General features: G+C 49.4%; 1 protein-coding gene across 1 annotated transcript in view; it reads left to right on the forward strand.

Moving 5' to 3' along the window:
• ADAP1 (ArfGAP with dual PH domains 1) overlaps positions 1–14,700 on the forward strand; it is a 40,041-nt gene that overhangs the window by 22,216 nt on the left and 3,125 nt on the right. Inside the window, 2 exon segments of the mRNA XM_008633485.2 lie at positions 10,030–10,142; positions 11,953–12,099. Of these exon segments, the coding sequence (XP_008631707.1) occupies positions 10,030–10,142; positions 11,953–12,099 (260 nt within the window).

Below are 14,700 nucleotides of genomic sequence, written 5' to 3' on the forward strand. Positions count from 1 at the left end.
CTTTTTTTTCTCCATCTAAGGATTTTGTGCAAAATGTTTCATTAGGGTTTTTTCCCCCTTTCAAAAAAGCACACCTAAGAAATGTTGTTTCATTTTGTGTCATCCTTAACAGAAGTATTTATATTTATCAACTCAAACCAAAAGCATTGAATTTGTGGTCAGTTTGAGGTTGGCTGAGTTTGCTGAACTAGTGCAGTTTCTCATGGGGGAGGTGGTCTGAGCCCCTCCTGCCCCCAGCAGCTGAATGTGCTGCCTTTGTTTTGGGGTGTGCTTGGGATGCTCCCTGGGGATGCCCTGAGTTGTCCCCAGGAGAGTCAGTCCACCTTCTGGGGATAGACTGTAAGATCAGTAAGTGTGTGAAACATCCCCACCATAATTATCATGACTCACTCCTGTCCTTGAGCTTTCCCTGTTTGAGGTCAATCAACTTGAAATAGTGTATTTTGATATTGCTCAGGCTGCCTGTTCCTGTAACCTTTAGTTTTTGCAGTCAATAAATGGACTTACATCAATTGGAGAGAGCTGAAGACAAGTATAAGGCTTTGTTCTTCATGTCTTGGATGATAAATATTTAAGGAAAGAATACGAAAACCATCCCTTTTATTTCCTATGCTTTATGGGGGTAATCCTTGGTGCCTCAGGTCTGGTGTTTCTTGGTGATTTTATATTGTGCACATTCACATTTCCTGAGTAATGACACAGCACCAAAAGGCTGGGGCATCTTTCTTCCACTAATGAGAAGGGAGTGTCTAGGAAGCAATGGGATAACAAAGAACATGGAAAAGGCTGTTTTCATGGCAACTCGTGGTAGCTTAATTAAATTTCTACTAAAGAAACATCTGTTTTACTTTGGAGACCTGCGCAGGGTCGGGCGGTTTCTGTCTCTCACCAGAGAAAGAACATTCTCCAGGGTGAGGTCATGTCTTTTTCTGGAGTTTGCCAGACATGTAGCTGAGTTAGATCAGCCTCGACTCAGAAGCACGAGCATTTGCTGGTGCTTCTTTCTTACCAACACCAGCCCACATCCACCTGCATTTTCCCCCTGTAGCGAGCTCACACGAGTTTTCACTTTGAAATCTCCAGTGCAGCAGGGAAGTCTGCAGCAGAGGAGTTGTCCACACCTGGATTTTCAGATGCTTACACTGAAATGGGACAGGGTGGTGCTTCCCAGGCTGGGTAAATGGGACTGGTTTTATAAATGCTGCTGCTGTTGAGGTGTAGACACAGCAGCCACCTCCAGTTTCATAACCAGGGCAGCCCCTGAGGGATGTGGTTATGTGGCACAGCACTAACAAACACCACATCCCCAAAACACCTAAAAGACAATGAGGCTGCTCAGCAGGGAGTGAATTTCAAACTCTCACGCATTGCAGAGGGTGGAAGAAAAAGTTTTAGCCTAGCCAAGTCAGTGGGAATTTTGGTCAATGATTTATTAGGGCAGAATTTAGCCTTGATTTATAGAATTCCAGGAGTTCATTAAGTGGGGTTATGCTGCTCCAGGGAATGGGAGCTGATAGTTTTAGAAAAACCAAGGTGTGCAAATGTCCTTGTGCAACCTCGAGGTTGTGGCTGTGCTGCCAAATGCTCCTCCCTTGACAGCACAGCTGCCAGAGCATCGTGTAGCAGCTGATTTCTGGGACAGCTGCAACACCAGCAGCCAGGGCAGGAACGAGTCCTAAATTAAAAAATTCTCCTTTCCTGTGTGAAGTTTTCACTGTAAATGTATTGAACACTCAATAAAAGACGTTCAGAAGCCATTAGCAGCACTGCAGCAGATCTGCTCAAAGCCATTTGGATTTCTCTTCAAAGCAAAAAAAGAGGAATGTTCCGTGTGTGTGAGAATGGGTTTCCATGATTTATGATTGTATGGAAATGCTGCCTACGTGGGGGAATGCTTTATTCCAGGATGCCCCAGAACAGAGAGTCCTAAACCCATCTAAAGTCTGTGGTGAACTCTGCTGACTTCTCTACAGCTCTGTTGGGGGTTTAAATTCATCTCACCCTTGCTTGGAGTGATCTGTGTGAGCAGCTGCCTAGGCTGAGGTTTTATTTATTGGTGTGGGGAAGAGATCCATCTAAAGCTCTTCAGGCTTGGAGACTATTTCAGCCTGATCCCATAGGTGTGGTTTGAGGATGCCTGTGTAAAACCCAGACCTTCAGCTGGTTCTTGGTGCTTTGCAGGTGTTTTGAGCTGAAGCCTCAGCAGCTGTAGGCTGGTGAATCCCACTGTGGTGCATGAGGAGCGTGCCAAGGTCCCTCGTCCTGTTTCAGTGTCTCTCTTCTTTGCTTCCTGCACGAGCCATTGCAGTTGCAGGTGGGGCTGCAGGTGGGTTCTCCCTCGCCTTGCAGAGGTCCAGGCAGGACCAGCTCTGTGTGGGCATCCCTGGGCAGGGATGATGATGGTGTGGGACGGGGGCGGTGGCTCCTCCAGGTACAGAGAGGGAAGGCTGCAGGATATCTTCCTGTGCAGCTTCTGTGCATAACTCACAGCCTTGCTGTGGCTGCAGCCAGGACTTTTTGGAGCGTTTATGTCTTGCCCAAGGAGGATCCTTGCCTTGTGGTTTGGGAGAGGTTTGGCTGTCAGAATTCAGCTCCTGAAGTGAACTGCTGCAGGATGTTATTGTGAGTTAGTACCGTGTGCTTGCCCTTAAACGTTTTCTCGCCCATCTTTCCAGCTAAATCAGGCTTTGAGTGCACTCAGTGCTGGTAAATGGGATGAACATCACACTGGGAACCTCCCAGCTTTCATCTGCCTTTTATTATGAAAGACTGCCTTCAAAAGATAAAAACCTGAAGGTTATTTACCTGGAACAGGGTTTTTTTCTCCAAGCAGCCAGCAGCTCCCAGGTGGGTATTGCGGGGATGCCACTCAAAGAGGAAGCATTTGATTTCCAAGTAAAATTAGCTTCCACATTCAATTCTCAGCAATGTAAGCGCAAGGCTTCCAGTAAAGACATTTTCTGTAGCAAGGGGTTGTAACAACTCCCAGCAGATACAATCGAATTATGCTGCAGCAGCCAGCTGTGGTCTTATCTTTAATATGTAAACACTTGGTCAGTAATTAGGTTGGCACGGAAGTTGTACTGTATCGATGGTCAATTATAAGGTAAACTGATAAAAGGCAGGATGTGGCTGTCTTCTTTTATCAAACCTGATATGCCTGCAGCAGTCAGGTGAAGACTTGGGAATTGTATAATTTGGTGTTTTCCCCTGATACTTGTTCCCACACAGCGTTTTCAGGCAAGGTGAGTGCTCGCTGGGAGATCAATATCACTCTGCCAAAAGAAGTTTTTTCTCTGATGAAGTGTCCTTTGCAGCATCTTACCCTGCAGTTGCTTGCCCAGTGGCTGTCACCCCCTGCACCTCTGGTTTTTATCCCACTGATGGCTTCCCAAGCTCTGCAGAGGCACCTGTATGTCTTGAGTCGGCACAAGGGGTAAGGTGATTCCATCTGAGATACCTCCCGGGAGTATGAATGGCTGTGCTAATGTCTTTGTCACCTGAGAGCTGCTCCGTAGGGGATCATAACATGTGATTAAAGAAACCAGTTAAAAACATCTTAGAAAGCTGGATTAGCTACATGATCTCTTATTATGGCTCCTTTTAGCTGACAACCCGGTCAAAGAAGGGGGGTCTGGATTACATGGAGAAACATCAGACTTGACAGGAGTGTTTTCTGACTGTTCAGCTTAGTGGTGTCATGTACAATTTTAATCAGATTTAAATAGTGGCAAACATCACAGGCTTAATGGATTTCAGCTTTATTACTGGGGCTTTGCTTAGAAGCAATTTGGATTTTCAGCTGTGAGCCGCCAATGCAAGTGTGTTCACGATTAAGTGAGACTGGAAACCCAGGGACGGACCTGGCATTTAAATGCCACATGCCTGTGTGTGGAGACAGACCTCGTCTTCTTGCTGTCAGCCTCAGGATCTCGATGTGTAGTTAAGCTCAGCCCCGTGCTCTTTCCATAGAGATGGTGCATTTGGCTCCATTTTCCACACTGATCCGAGCAGCTGGGGAGCACCTTTTCCATTATGGAAGCAAGAGGACAATGTCTTTTTGCAGTGATCTGGAGAATTGTTTTTTCCATGCTTGGCTCCAGCCTTGAAGTTGTTCCTCACATGGTCTAAAATGGCCTCTGTCTTCTGCTTTAGGTGTCATGGGTTGCTCTTCTTGACCTTCCCGTGGTGAGGCTTTGTCTTGCCTCGGCTGGGCCAGTTTGGGGTGATTTGTCTAGAGGAAAACATTCCCTGAGGACACTGACACCTGTATTTCTAAAGAGATGTGGTCCTGCCTCCAAACTGAGTCTTTTGGGGTGTTGTTTTTTTTTTTTTTTACATCGTGGGAAAAGGTGCTGTGGAAGAATTCAATATTGAAGGTGGTTTTGTAAAACAGTTTTGACTTTGCTCAGAGGACTGGATGTGACTATCAGAGGCAAATTAACATTTCAGGACCCTGTTGGTCATTGAGGTCTGGTCAACTGCTTGGTGCTCCGGGCCCTGCACGAGCAGAAAAAGTAGGAAAAAGGGAACATCAATCATTGCAAGTTCCCCTTCTATCAGTAAAGGGAAGTGTGTGTTCCTATTCCCTTGTGTTTTCTGTGCCACCTCACACCACCGACCTGAGGTTTCGTCTACTTCCAGCTCTGCGCTGAGCATTAGTGAAGACATTTTCCTTTAGAAGGCCAAGGAGATGTCTGTACAACGTTATCTGAATCATCCTCTAAATCCTGGCTTTCTGTCTGCTGTAGCCATTCAAGCGCTAATTGCCTTTGATTAAGTCAATCGTTTGCAGACTGAGTGGGTTAATTGGGTATTGTGGAAGCAATCAATCTCATCAGCTGCTTGCATCCAAGGCTGAGGAGACAATGCAGTGGGGCAGTAATTGTTTTATGAGCTCCTGGAAGGCAGCAGAGGCAGACTGGATGACAACAGGAAACCCTTCTCTGCAAAATGGCCTTTAGGAAAGGTAATTTGGATGCTAAGTGCTCGTTAAGAGAGGACTGATTGATTAGGGAAATTTTGTGCCTCTAAAACACGTGTGCAGGAGAAAATGGTTGGTGTGGGTGTGAGGGTGCTGCACTTGGGCGTTCCTGGGCTCTTTTGCCTGGCTGGGTGAGATGTGAAGGGGATGTGGTGTCTTAACCGGGGAGAAAGAGTTGTATTCAGGGAGGTGAAGGGAAATCATTCCCTTCTCGGCCTGTGTGAGCTGAGATATGCCAGGCACCCACCCTGCATTAGGGGCACCAAGCCCAGACCGTCCAGGTGTCCCGGGGGCAGAGACTGGGCTGCAGGATCGCTGAGCACATCCTTGTTTGCTGCTTGCCGAGGCTTTAATTTCCGAAGAACTGAACTGTGCAGGGGCAGCAGCAGCTCCTGGTGGTTCCTCACCTGGTCAGTGCAGGAGGACTCCCGGGGGAAGGGTTCCCATCTCATCATCAAACCTCCCAGGTCCCTCCTGCCGTGGGGATGCTGACGCATCTCCAGCACGGCTGTATCTGCACTGCTCGACGTGGGACCAGCAGGAGATATATTAGATAGAGATGGCTGCAGAATTATTGCAGGGAAGTTACGAGCTCCTCAGCACAGCTGCAAACAGGCAAAAAAGCCAGGCAAAAAAAAGCAATCTGCTGGTGCTGTGCAGGGGAGCAGGGTGCAAGCTCTGAGAGACTTAACCAACCCGGACCCTGCTTGCTTCTGGAGGATCTGGACAATGAGTTGTGTTTTCACTCCATGAGAAAACTTAGTGTTCCTTGGTTTATGACTTTTATTGGAATACAAATTCTTAAAATATGTAAATTGAAGTCATTGAAATGTCTTGCTTTGATGGTGGCTGAATGCTACAGGAAGAGATGTTGCAACTTAGAGCAGTCAAACCAAACCATTTACACTGACATGGCCAAACAAGAGGTGCACTGTTTTTTTTGCAACCCTATTCAAAGTCCAGGCTGTGGGGAAAATATAGAATATGCCACCTTCTCCACCCAACCCTCTGGCTGTGGACAGTGGGGTTTATTTCAGAGGGAATGTCCTTCAGACTGTTTGTTTAAAAAGGAGGCTGTAAAACTGGGGTCAGAGGTGACGTGGGATGTCAGGGATCCACACTCAACTGCTCCAGATAATTATGCAGTTCCTTAACCTCTCAGGAGAGGTGGGCACACCCTGTCCACTGAGCGCCTATCTGCTGTTCTGCCTTAATTAACATCTTTCAGTGCTAATAGAGCCGGCTGCTCAGCTCTGACACGAAGAGGAGCAGCGATCTGCAATTTTAGCAGCAAAGTGAGGGAGTTGTATCTGAATCTTCTCCAAAGCTCTGGATTGAGGTCAATGCACTTTAACTGCTGAGAGGAAGGAAAACTGGCTTCTGTAGGAGGAGGTGCCCTGCCTGAACTCTAGGAAAATGAGATTCTCTTGGATTACACGCACAAGTACATTTTTTTCTCCTATTCAACCCATCATGCTTTGTCTTGCAGTGAGACAAGAAGGCAATAAACCACACAATGGTGCATCTGTTTGGTGTTGGATACACTCAGGTTTCTTCTAAAAGCCTGGGACCAGACCTGGTTTTACCACAGCCGTAGAAGCGTCCTGGGAGCAAGCAGTTCTGATGCCTCTTTCCAGGTGAAACTGCAAAATAAGGAGCCAAAGAAACTGAAGATCAGACATGGTTTTAATTCCCAGTTTATAATGCCTTACTTAGGATGACAGAAGGAAAGTCCATGCATGTTGGTTTTTGCAAGCCAGTGGGTCTGACTGTCCTCCTTGCAGGAGGGATTTTTCTTCTCTGAGAACAAAGGCTAAAACTGAACAAGTAATTTTGGGTGCTTCCTGTAATCCACATTCTCGGAGACCAAACCCCCCACCATTAACTAAGCTCCGTAACAGCTTTCTGAGGTGGGGAAGTAGCAATATCCCTCTTCTTTAAAATGGGGAACTTGAACCAAATGCTGGTAGAAGTCAGATGGAAAGATGGTGGCTACAAGAGACAGTCTTGATATAAAATCCTCTTCCTTGCTTCCTCTGCAGCCTGTCAGGCAGGGGAAGGCCGGGCTGCACTAGAGCACCCCGTGGGTGCGGCCAGTTTTATGTGCCTGGCTTGGATGGCCTCCAGCCTCCAGCCCACCTGAGCTGACACAAGGCCATGCACTATCTTCTTTTCAGTCAGCCAAGGTGGTGATCCTGTTTTCCTTGCCCCCAGAGTTTTAGCTGTGGGGGTGAAGTGGGTATAGAAGTGACAGTTCCGTGTTTTACCTTGGAAGCCACGTAATGGGTCAGAAATACCCGCTTGGGCTGGGTGGTTTCAGGTTGTGTCGTGTGCCATTTGCTGGCTAACTTTGACACAACTGCTTGGTGGGGCTTTTGCAGGTGTTACAGGTTTGTGCCAGAGCAGCCTGCAGAAGCAAGTGATTGATTTTGCTGCTTGGCAGGTGGCAGAAGTGATGCAGGAAACACGACAGTGTGACAGCAGCAGTGTTAGCAATGTGAGAGTGGTGCTCCTTTAGCAGGTCTTCCCCAGGTAGTGCTTCCTACACTCGTGGTTGGGTGCTGGTGATCACTGGGATGGTGGCAGGTGGTTGCATCCCTCATTCTGTGCTTGGGAGAGGAAGGCAGCATTGTTGACACGATGCTGCATGGTCCAACACCAGCAGTCAGCAGGTGTTGTAGGGCTTGTGGTTGTTCAGCTTCAACATAAGCAGAACAGCCCTCACCGATTCACAGAATGGTTTGGGTTGGAAGGGACCTTAAAGATCTTCCCATTTCACCGTGTCGTGGGCAGGGACACCTTCCACTGTCCCAGGCTGCTCCAAGCTCCATCCAACCTGGCCTTGGACACTTGCAGGGATGGGGCAGCCACAGCTTCTCTGGGCACCCTCACCAGGGCCTCCCCAGCCCTGGAGATCCCAATGTGACCAGGTACCTCTAAATACGAAGCTGTTGCTGAGGTAGTGCAGCACATGAGACAAGGAAGAGAGGGTTTATTTTCTGTCTCCAATGCCCTCCAGTGTGAGAGCTGTTCCCTGTTCAGCCTCCTGCAGTTTTGTTTCTCAGCACCGTCTCTGGCTGTTTTCACAACCCTTTAGATCAGGACTTTGAGGACACATCTTGCTGACACACAGTTTGCCTGGGGAACCTGTGTGGGTTCATGTTGAGTTCAAGTCCTGTTCACGGTGGTTTGCACTGATGGGTGCTGACAGGGGTGCAGGCAGCAGATTTGGGCAGAGCAGAGGAGCAGCTCCTGAGGATGAAGCCCTGAAGGGAAGAAAAAAAGAAGCAAGCAAATATCTGTACCAAAGTACACTGAAACCAGCAGCTGGCTTTGTCAGAGCAGCCAGGAGCTCTTTTGCTGAGGCGATTGGCCTGGGAAGAGCCAACATGTGAGCCACAGAATGGGATAACACTTGGTTGTGTTGGGTCTTTGTAATTCTTCCTTGGAGTGGAATTTGGATCCTGTGTTTTGACACAAGAAGTTGGAAAGAGAAGATCAAAATGATGAAATGTCCTGTGTAAGAGGGCAGGGGAAACTGAGTTTCCAGGCTGACTTTGACCCTGGCTCACAGCCTTGTCCTGAAGGAATGGATGGGCTTTCCTCCTGCATCACACCATGTTTGTATTTGGAGATACCGCTGTCCTATTGTTTGATGTCCTTTCCTCCAAGCCAGCTCTCTGCAGCCCCCTATGAGACATCAGTGTTCCTCAAATGCCAGGCACAGAGAGGCTCTGAAACCCTCGCTGCTGTTCGATGGAGTGAACAGCAATAGCTTTCAAAGTACTCTCCTGCTGCTCCAACTGGCTTGGCACTAAAACCCAGCACCTTTTGGGAACAGAAGCCACTTTTCCTTGGTTTCCAAACCGCACACTCTGAGGAAAAGCTGCTTCACGTGTTGCCCTTCAGGGGAGCAGCCGGCCATCGCCAGCCGTCAGAGCCCCGGCAGCATCTCTGCCCCACGTGAGGCAAATCTGCTTGCAGTAAATGGATCAGCTGGGCATCACCTCCTGCCTGTCTCCTGCCACAGAGACGCTGTTCCTGTTCAGCTCCATCATGTACAGCCTGCCACAGGGTGCAGAGGGGGCTGCTGATGAGCCTGGCGGGGAGCAGCGCCTGACTCTGCGTCAGGCAGAGCTGCGGTTCCTCAGCAGTTCTGCCCTGCTGGGGTGACAAGCACAGCAGCCTCAGCTGTTCCTGCACTGCTGTTGGATGCAGCTGCATCCCCCTTGCCTGGGCTTTGGTGGCTTCCTTGGCTGCTTCCCCTTGCTCAGACTTGGGGTAATCCTGCTCCCTGCGGGTTCGTCTCTTTGTGACACTGCAAGTGCCCTCCAGAGGGGCTTTTTGTGAGGAAAGTCCTAGCAAGCCCAGAGTGGGATAGGGTTGAATTGATGGACTGAATGAGCTGGGTCTGCTCCTGGCTTTGGGGAAGATTCTCTCAAGTTGGATGGGTGAACCAGAGAAAGAATTTTAGCCTTGTCTTTCCCCTGATGTATGCAGTGTTGGGATAGTGGGATGCTGGACTGGTGCACACGGGCAATGATGCTCTGATGGGACCGAGCACTTCTTCTGCACTGGAGGGATGGAGAGGGCTCAGAGGTGGAAGGATTAGGTGGACAGTGTTGTGTCATGCCCCAGTGCTGGCTGTGGGTTTGGACCACACATCTGCATCTCTGGGCAGTGACAGGGTGGGATTGTGGGAGTGCAGGCAGCAGGGGCTGCTGGATCTCACGGGGATGGAGGTGCTCACTCTGCCTGTGCTGGCTTACCCCAGGACTCAGCTGCAATAATGCACGAGGGGGCCTCTGCAGGCAGTCACTCCTTGGGTGTCAGAGTGGAGATGTCTGAAGCACAAGCTGTTGGATAAGAACGAGAGCAGAGTGAGAAGGGCAGATCTGAAGGAGAAGGTCTGTTTCTTTCATGTCTTCAGCAAAACAGCCACACACTTGTTCTGCTTAGTTCCAAAGTCTCAGTTCTTTTCTTTACCCTAACTCTCTAAATACAGCACTTTGTCCCTGGTTCTCAGTCATTCCTTTCTGCTGCAGGGTACCGAGAAGGATTTCTGTGGAAGAGAGGACGTGACAATGGGCAATTCTTAAGCCGAAAATTCGTGTTATCAGAGAGGGAAGGTGCTCTGAAGTACTTCAACAAAAATGATGTGAGTACCTGGGGTTGCTGCGTGCAGGCGGGATCACAGCTGTGAGAGCATCCTGGAACACGTAATTCCCAGTGTGCCAGTTTATTTATACAGTTTCCATAAGCACTGGGTCCCCAGTTGCTCCAGGGGCACCAGGCTCAGCTCACCCTTCCTTTAGTGGGGTTTGCTCTTGCTCCACCACCACAGCCATGGAGAGGTGCCCCACTGGCCAGTTCACCCCTTCCTGCTCTGTTGCCCTTTAAAGTCCGTAGGGCTTTTCTCAAACCACCAGCAAAGGACTTTCTCTCACCTCTGGCTCTGCATCATCCAGCTAACAGGGGGTTCATGTAAATGACTACCTTGTGATGAAGGTGGCACCACTTCATAGTGGTCACTGGGGTCTGAGTCCTCCTTTGCATGGCATGGCATGCAATCCAGAGGGAAGGCTCCCTGGTTTTCTGTTCCAGTGTCAAGCAGTGTGGAAGTATTTGTCTTTTTCCCCAGAGCACATTTCATTGTTGTGAGAAATGGAGTTATTACCATGAAAATTGCATTTGTGATGAATGGATGGACACTCCAGTGTTCTGCACCATGTGCTGGAGGAAGCCAAGGTGTTTCCTCTGACCTTTGAGTTTCCCCTGAACACCACAGCTGAGAGCAGCCCAGGCTGAGCCACCAGCCAGTTTTCCCAAGCAGTTGCTGCAGTCAGGGTGTTGTGATGAGGCAGAGGAGGGGAACATCCATCCTCACTTCTCCATGGCTTTGACAGCACCATCTTCCTGTTCAGCTTGGTTTGTTGTGGTGCAGTTGCAGCTCGTGGAGAGGAGAGAGCCAGTCCTTGCCGAGGGAGAAGTGAAAGTCCCAGCAGTTCCATTCAGCCACTCTTGACTCTCTGAGAGTTTAAAGCTGCTTTGCTTTGCTGCTGACCACAGCTGTGGTGGGAATGGTGCTGTCTAGATGTCCTCTCTGCTGGGATTTCCCCACCATGGTCACCCACCAGGGCCCTGTGTCCACAGCAAGTCTGCAAGTTCCCAAAGCAGCACTGACACCTCTGCCAGCTCAGGACTTCTGCAGGGTGCTGGGACCACCCCACAGCCTTCTGCTGGCCCCTGGCCCTGCTCTGGAGCTGGTGTTACCAAGGGGCTGATCTGTGTTTGTTGGGATGTTTCATTCACAGTAGCTGGTTCTCTTCTCAGTGCAGTCCTGGAGGGGTGGTCGACTTCTAGAGACACTTTGTGGGAAGATGAGCAGCACCACAGCGCTGCCACTGAGGGTGCAGGGGGGGTTGGTGCCAGGTAGGACCTGACCCAGGCTCCCCATTGGGCTAACCCACCCTAGAGATGGGCTGTCAGGATTATATTTGTCCCTCTGAAAAGAAAGTTCTGGTTCAGAAGGCGAGGGGAGGAGCAGAGTCAGCAGCCAGCGGCTCACGTGAGAGGAAGGGACAGATGGGGACATGGACATGATGCTCCCCAGCTGAGCACCCAGGTCTGATGATGGCAGGAGGGATAATCCTCCATTTTTTGGGACAAGGATGAACTGGCTGTGGTGCTGGAGATGCAGAAAGCATCCTGGCCTATTAGCAGTCTGGGTTTTTTTTGCATCCCTGCTGAATTTTGCAGAAGAACAGAGCATTTTTCCAGGCTGGCAGGAAGCACTCATTGACATCTGAGCAGAGTCTTGGCTGTCTCATCACCAGGTAGTTTTGTGGGCTGGGATTCAGGTGGTTTTAGTTGATGGCCTCAATCAGGCCTTTTTTCTGACCAAGTGAACTGCTTTCTGGCTTGAAAGCTGATTCTCAGGTGTTTGCTCACTCAGCTGTGCTTTCCAGGCAAAAGAACCCAAAGCAATTATGAAGATCGAACACCTCAACGCGACTTTCCAGCCTGCAAAAATCGGGAACCCACACGGACTGCAGATCACTTACTTGAAGGACAATAGCACAAGGAACATCTTTGTCTATCATGAAGATGGCAAGGTGAGGCTGTGGAGGTAACCAGAAGGTTTGGGTTGTGGTCCTGGGGGCTGGTGCTGCGCAGAGCCAGCCTGTGGCACACCGGGCTCTAACCGAGCTGGAATTGCTTGGGGGGTGGAAGAGATACAGGGTGCAGAACCAGCTTTGAGAGTGTTTGTCGTGTTCTTCCAAGCACAAAGGGTGTCAAACTGTTCTAAGTAAAGAGATGCAAATGGAAGGAATTGGTGTTCTTTTCTTGTAACTTGGAGTAGAGGATTTTTCAAGGCAGGCTCCTGGTGCCCAGGGAAGGAGAGAGGGTGGATGGAGCAATGGAAGATGAGGGGACTCAGTCCAAAGACTTGCAAAAGGGGAGCAAACTGGAATGTAGGAGAAGCGGGGAGCTGTTGTGATTGTGCCTGTCTCATGCTTCATAAAATGCAGATATTCATGCTTGTGTTGAAACAAATCCCCTTGCTCAGGTGCCTCTGAAGGGAGGTGTGAAGGAGAGGCCCCGTGGGTCTGGGGTGCTTGTTTGTGGGTCCCAGGGAGCTGCTCCAGCAGGGCTGCTCCCAAACCTCCCCTCCACGCCAAGTGCTTGTCAGCAGGTGCTTCTTTAGCCCAGCACAGTGTCACTTGTACTCTCAGGTACCTCCCTGGCTGCAATGGGAACCAAAATAATGAGCAGCAGCCCTTTCGTGGGAAAGCTGCATCCCACTGTCGTGTCAGTGTCTCTGGTTTGCTGGGCATTGGTGGTTTGCTCAGCCAAGCAGTGAGGAATGCAGGCAGGGCTGTCCTGGGTTTGGGGTTTGGGTTTCAGCTGCTGAGGTTTCTGCTGGGGGCTGGTGGAGGGAGCGGTCTCGCCGGTCCCACGCAGGGCAGGATGTGCTCTGATGAAATCTGGCGGTGACCCCGCTGAATTTCTCTCAACTTCCCTGAATTTGGTCTGTCTCCTTGGGCTGCATGAGGGCTGCAGGAAGATGAACCCCCTGGAGTAAACTCCTGCCCTTTGGGATTGGAGGCTGCCCTGGGACTTGCCTGTGGTCTCTTGCTGCCCTTTGCTCCCTCTTGTCTTGCTGGGGTCTCTTGCTCCCCCAGCAGCCCCAGTGTGTCCTCCTGGACCCCAGAGGTGCTGCCTCTCCCTGATCTGAAGTGGTGGATTTAGGCTCCTCACATTTCATAGAATCACAGGATGGTTTGGGTTGGAAGGGACCTTAAAGATGGTCTCATTCCTCCCCAGCCATGGGCAGGGACACCTTCCACTATCCCAGGGTGCTCCAAGCCCTGTCCAACCTGGCCTTGGACACTGCCAGGAATGAGGCAGCCACAGTTGCTCTGGGCAACCTGTGAAGCCAGGGCCTCACCACACTCACAGGGAAGAATTTGGTCAAACCCCATTTGTGGCAATGGATTATCAATATTCCAGGAAGCAATTTACTGCTAGAAGTCAGTGAGGGTTTCAGCTTCTGCTTTTCTGCAGGGGGAAACCCTACCTCACATCATGATCACAGAGAGGACCCACAGGTAAATAAATAAATAAATATGTATATAACCACCTGGTTGGTGGCTGTATGAGATGTCAGCATTTTAATATTACAGCTTATTGTTCATTAGCTCCAGCCTGGTTTGGTCATCGTTAACTTCAGGAGTGAATTCTTCTCTCTGATCCTCTTTGTGATGCTGTCTGGGGTCTCCTCAGCTGCTTAGGGTAGGAAAGCAAGTGATAAGTGAGTAAAGCCTCAAACAAGTAGGTCAGGTTTTCCAAAACATTGTTTGTCTGTGTCCTATTAGGTTTTGGATTTTTTTCCTTTCAACCTGAAGTAGCTTAACAAAGCAAAGCAAAGGTTCTAAATTTTTGAGGATGGCTGTTTACCACATTAGACCATTTTTGAGATACCTCCAATTCAGCTCGTTAAAACTGAGATTTCAAAATTGCACATGAGCCTTTCCTCCTTACCCTGACCATTTTTAGAGCATAAAAAAAGTTTAAATCTTAGAGAAGGCCAACTTCTCCTTTGATATAGTCTTCCCTACGCTACAGCGACCTCACCTGAAAGGGTTGGCAGTGTTTATTTTAGGATTAAGTCTGGCTCATTGAACACATCCCTGATCTGATGTGTGAAGCTTCACATGCATTAACGACAGCAGGACAGCTCAGCATCCCTCCCCCTGTGCTCAGCATCCCAGGCAGGGCAGCTCTTAATCTCCCTTCCAACATGCCTTTCCTTGTCCCACAGTCTCAGACCACAAGGCAGTGTTTCAGTGCTCCCTGTGTGGATCACTTAAAATTAACGTTGCATTTCTCATCAAAACCTTCAGAGGCATACAGCACAAGCTCTAGGGTCTTACCAGAGACAAGTGAACACATGGCTCTAAAAACAAAAGAATTATAAAACAATTGTTTTGTAGGAGGGGAAAAAAATGGAGAGAGATTTTTGCTAAGGAAAGGGAGAAGTGCCAGAGCTTCTTGGACTTCAGTATCACTGTGGGTGTCCCTGAAGGGCTCACAGACACAGCTGATAGACTGGGATAGAGAGATGTTTAGCTACTCTTTGAGCAAAACATTGAAGTATGTATTTGAAATTTGGGTGGGATGCAGGCATTGCTCAGGTGTCCTGCTGAAGGGGC

This window comes from Corvus brachyrhynchos, unplaced genomic scaffold (assembly GCF_000691975.1).
Source record: "Corvus brachyrhynchos isolate BGI_N302 unplaced genomic scaffold, ASM69197v1 scaffold5, whole genome shotgun sequence".
In the NCBI taxonomy this organism is placed as follows: Eukaryota; Metazoa; Chordata; class Aves; order Passeriformes; family Corvidae; genus Corvus; species Corvus brachyrhynchos.